The 5,000-nt window shown below is 42.9% G+C and overlaps 1 protein-coding gene across 1 annotated transcript in view; it reads left to right on the top strand.

Annotated features, from left to right (window-relative positions):
• The window catches only part of colgalt1a (collagen beta(1-O)galactosyltransferase 1a), an 11,235-nt gene that overhangs the window by 2,485 nt on the left and 3,750 nt on the right, over nt 1–5,000 (top strand). The window contains exons 2-8 of the mRNA XM_061090480.1: nt 1,475–1,585; nt 1,678–1,795; nt 2,958–3,092; nt 3,186–3,390; nt 3,865–3,984; nt 4,144–4,220; nt 4,353–4,459. Coding sequence (XP_060946463.1) covers nt 1,475–1,585; nt 1,678–1,795; nt 2,958–3,092; nt 3,186–3,390; nt 3,865–3,984; nt 4,144–4,220; nt 4,353–4,459 — 873 coding nt within the window. The remainder of the gene's footprint in view (nt 1–1,474; nt 1,586–1,677; nt 1,796–2,957; nt 3,093–3,185; nt 3,391–3,864; nt 3,985–4,143; nt 4,221–4,352; nt 4,460–5,000) is intronic.

Below are 5,000 nucleotides of genomic sequence, written 5' to 3'. Positions count from 1 at the left end.
TAGGGTCTGCAATTAGCAACTGCATCTCAGCTTCCCCTGGAGCAACGATAGAATAAATGTGAGAGACGCCTCTTGCAGATTCATTGCAGAGCCCGAGTCGAACGTGGTTTAACAAATATTTATTTCAGCGGAAGAATCCAGAGCTTGAGGCTTTGGAAGGACGGGACAGCAGGAGTGAGGGAAGAAATGGTTTAGCATGGAGCTGCTGTGTTCTCACGGATCCAGGTGAAATGTTTCAAGAGGATCCGCTGTGGCTGTCGCACACATGGACAAAACACAAACTTGGCTCAGTGTAGTGCAGATGTTCTCTCTCTGCAAAACACTGCATGGCTACAGGAAGGGAACACTGTGAATGTTGTAGCATTATTTGTAGGGGTGGGGGGAAAAATCGATTCAGTTACAAATCGCGATTGTTGGGAATAACGATTTTTAAAATCGCCATGCTGCCTTCCAAATCGATTTTTTATTTTTTATTTTTTTTTTAAACATATTTATTGGTTTATACCGGGGGGGTATATGAGGGGATCAACATCACCCCAGAGCATGTTGACCATCTCTTGTTTTTGCACAAGAATCTAAACACACCCAAGCACTAGCTTTGCATCGCCTACATGCAAACAACAATAGCCTACTTTTTGTTTATTTCAAAGTTTATATTTTAATTAAACTTTTATTCATTCTATTTAATTTACCTTTTATTTATTGTTTAAAAGTAGCCTAAGTGGCATACATTTCTTAATCTGTCAGTTTGTGTGCAGTTGACAGGGGCTATACAATAATAGGGCACATTTTTATTTATTTTCTCTACTGGCTGCCCAGCAGTCATTAAGTTAATGTTAATATTTGAAATAAAACTGGTAAAGCTCTAAGTGAATTTGACTGTGTTGTATTTGAAGGTATGATTCAACATGTTTCCATGGTCCAGTATTTCTAAAAAACAGAATCGCAAAACATATCGTATCGCCACCTAAGTATCGTGATAGTATCGTATCGGGAGGTCCCTGCAGATTCCCGTCCCTAATCATTTCCCATTTTCCCAATAGAGAGCAGATAGAATGACTCATTAGATCAAATAGTCAAGGTCTCTATCTTAAACTACATGTGGTTTGAGCCAGATCAGATTCTTCTTCTCCTGCTTTAAGGGGACAAAGAGTTACTTCCCTAATTCTGTTGTAAAGTGTAATAATCGGCCGAAAAATCGTATCAACCAGAAGGACCTTCTCTGATATCGTCTCGTTATCACTTGTGTCAGTTCCCACAGCTGCAGACAATGGGCTCATATAAAGTGAACACAGAACCATTGTCATCTGAGTCCTGGGATCATCTTACACCTCTTGCCCCAGCTTGAAACCAGCTTGGCACCGGTGCTACATTCTGCCGTCGTTACTGTTTTACTTCTCCTGTCCTCGGTTGTTGATTAAGTTCAGTCCCTCTCCCTTCATTCTAATCATTTACATTGATTGTGAACCGACAGGGTGGCCACGGATCACAACGAGGACAACACCACAGACGTCCTGCGTGACTGGCTCGTCAAGGTGCAGAACCTTTACCATAATGTGGAGTGGAGGCCCAAAGAGGAACCCAGGTGGGTCATGGGTCAGGATCAGGTGACAGAGTTTATGTTGCGTAAGAAAAAAAGCTCCACAGAGCTAATAAAACCTAACATGTGACTTGCAGACGTTACACGAATGAAGAGGGTCCGAAGCAATGGAGCGACCTCCGGTACGACCACGTCATGAAGCTCCGGCAAGTGGCGCTGGAGTCAGCTCGTGAGATGTGGGCCGACTTCTTTATGGTAGGTCAACAAAACTGCTCTTTACAGGCACAGTAACCAGTAAAACATTTCCATTTGAAGAAGCGAGCCAATGCTGTTGCCCAGACTGTCTTTATTGTGCAATAATAGCAGCAGGAGGTTAAGTACAGAGTGGAGAGCAAGGCACCGAAACATGTGAAAATGTACCCGCTTGTATTTTGAATGTCTCCTATGGTTAAAGTTGATCCGGTCTGCTTCATCTGGATGCACAAAGCTTTGAAACGACTTGAATCGTATTTTTTGAATTCTTTGCACAGTCCCGCCCACTTTGCCGAGCCTCAGCCGGGGGTGTAATTTTCAAACAGAACAGTCAGAATTACAATAATTTAACCATACAAACATTTGGAAACTCATCCCATAGCCCTAAAAACAGAAGTCTGTGCGGATGTTTTTAGTGCCACATTTAACCTTTAACATTTCTTCTGATTCCTGAGTCGTTCTCAAGCAGGGGTTTTCAACCGGGGGTCCGCGGCCCCCTGGTGGTCTGTGACGGCATTGCAGGGGGTCCGCAAAATTCGCTTTGATATTTCAAGACATTTCCATATTACTCTTGAATATGGTGAAAAATATCTAAAATAAGAAAAAATGTCTAAAATAATATAAAGGTGCTGGTGATCATGAGGTTAAACTTCAGTAGGCCTCAGTTGTTTGTGTGATATTGTATGATTATCATTTGTGACATATTCTGCATTACTTTGTCATCTTCCCTCTTCAGTTGTAGCCCCAGTTTATGTTGATTGTTATTGATCACCGTTACTTTAACCTTCTCTCTACATGTCAGCTACACGTCTGTACATTTAAGTCATGAACGTTATATATTGATGTTCATATGGTTCTGAGATGCAGTACAACTACAAACTGCATTTTAATTTTGTTTTCAATTCTTAAGCACTGAAAATAAACTGTTTTTGTTGTTTTTTCACAGATTTTTCTAGATTTGTTTGAGGTTCTTAAGTAGATATATCTATTTGTTTGAGGTTTTTAAATAAAACTAACATGGAAAACCAAATGTTAAAACTTACTTAGGCACGCACGTGCGTAGGCAGAATGGTCCCTGGGACAAAACCAGTTGAAAACCCCTGTTCTAAAGTAAAACACACATCCACAGACATGATTCACAGTTTATCTTCTCTTCCTCGTGTAGTTATCGGACTGCGATAACCTCCTCACCAATCCCGACACCGTCTGGAAGCTCATGCAAGAGAACAAGACCATCATCGCTCCAATGCTGGAATCCCGTGCGGCCTATTCCAACTTCTGGTGTGGCATGACTTCACAGGTACTCTGGTGCAATGTCAGATATTTTACAAAGAGCGTGTCTGCTTGAAATGAACCCTCTGAACTCAGCTGCCAATCACCTCTGCTCCTTCAGGGCTACTATAAGCGCACGCCGGCCTACTTGCCCGTGAGGAAGCGCCAGCGTAAGGGCTGCTTCGCCGTCCCCATGGTCCACTCCACCTTCCTGATCGACCTCAGGAAGGAGGCGTCCACACAGCTGGCCTTTCACCCGCCACACCCAGAATACAACTGGGCTTTCGATGACATAATCGTGTTTGCCTTCTCCGCTCGGATGGCAGGTATTACAACCCTCCAGAGCATGGATCTAAACCTGTTGATTGAAATGTAGATTTGGATTAAAATAACCTCTCCGGGGACAGGTTTTGGAATTACATAAAGGTGAATAATGATCCCCACTAGGACTCTGGTTTTATTGTTTTGCTGTGTTTCTCCCAAGTGGGATCCTGTAATACTGTATACCTCAGCAACATGTCTATATGATGTATGCTATATCATGTATGGTGGGGTGTGCAGGTATGCAATGAAGGTATGAGTGGATATCATTTTGTACTCACTTAGTTTTGTAATAGCTGCCTATTTTTGAGACAAATATCTGCCAAGTCTGGTATTAGAGTCAATTCTCAACCATATACTACTTGTTCCTGTATAAAGAAACATGTTTAATTTGCCATGTACCATGCCTAAGAAAGGTTTAATAAAAACTTAAGTTAAAAAAATAAATAAATAACATCTCCGTGTTCTGCTCTCCACAGATGTTCAAATGTTTGTATGCAACAGAGAGATCTACGGATACTTCCCTGTGCCCCTGAGGTCCCACAACACTTTGCGAGATGAAGCCGACAGCTTCTTGCACTCTGTCCTGGAGGTGAATGGTGAGTAGCTTCCGTTTCAGCCTCAGGGTCCCCCCCCCCCCCACAGCTTTAAATCTCTACTGACTTGCTGCTGCTCCATCTAACGATTACTTCCAGCAGAGGTCTCCTATACGTATCATTCATACCATTTCTGCATCCATCTTCCCTCTCACGATGTAGTGCGAAATTCCCCAGTGGTGCCTTCCAAATTCATACGTGTTCCTACAAAACAACCTGACAAACTGGGATTTGACGAGGTGAGTAAAGAGTGTTGCGAAGATGGATTCCTGCAAAAATGGCCCCTCTGTCCACCTTCTGCGCTTGTGGCTCCCCCTCCTGTTAGAAGTCTGTAACTACACTGACTGGTTCCACTTTTGCCCCGTGCGTAGGTGTTCATGATAAACCTGCCGAGGCGAACTGACCGTCGGGACCGGATGATGAGGACACTGCACCAGCAGGAGATCGCCTGTAAGGTCATTGCAGCTGTAGATGGAAAGTGAGTTCATTCAGATAGATGATTATTTGACTTATTCTGTGCCAACCTGTTAAGCAGCACCGGCTCACGGGCGGGCCGGTGCTGCCGATAAGCCTCAAACATTGTTATTTTCAGAACTGCCTCGGACCGCTAGATACTGATGCAACATATCATTAGAAAGCTAAGATTCTTCCAATTCGACTGATGTAAACCATCCGATCACCACAGCCGGTACAATTAACGTCTCAGTCAAGACACTAACACAAAAAACCAATCACAAAGTGGACGTCACTCACCTAAGAAGCTTCATATTAATCCACAGATCGATAACATTCCAACGAAAACAGTCTTGGTACAAAGGTCCAGACGATCCAATCCAGGAACATAATCAGTCCAAAACACACTATTACATCAAAGAATAGCCACAGTCAGCTGTTGCGTAATCTCAGCGCAGCCAGCATCAAGATGTAAACAACATGAAAGATGTTTATTTGTATACATTTCAAACCATATGACCGGTTTTGCCTCCTTTATATAAAAGTATGATTTTGAGTGTAAAAGT

The sequence above is a fragment of the Limanda limanda genome, chromosome 17 (assembly GCF_963576545.1).
Source record: "Limanda limanda chromosome 17, fLimLim1.1, whole genome shotgun sequence".
Classification (NCBI taxonomy): Eukaryota; Metazoa; Chordata; class Actinopteri; order Pleuronectiformes; family Pleuronectidae; genus Limanda; species Limanda limanda.
Note: the sequence above shows the minus strand (reverse complement) of the source record. Positions and strands in the feature narration are given on the sequence as shown.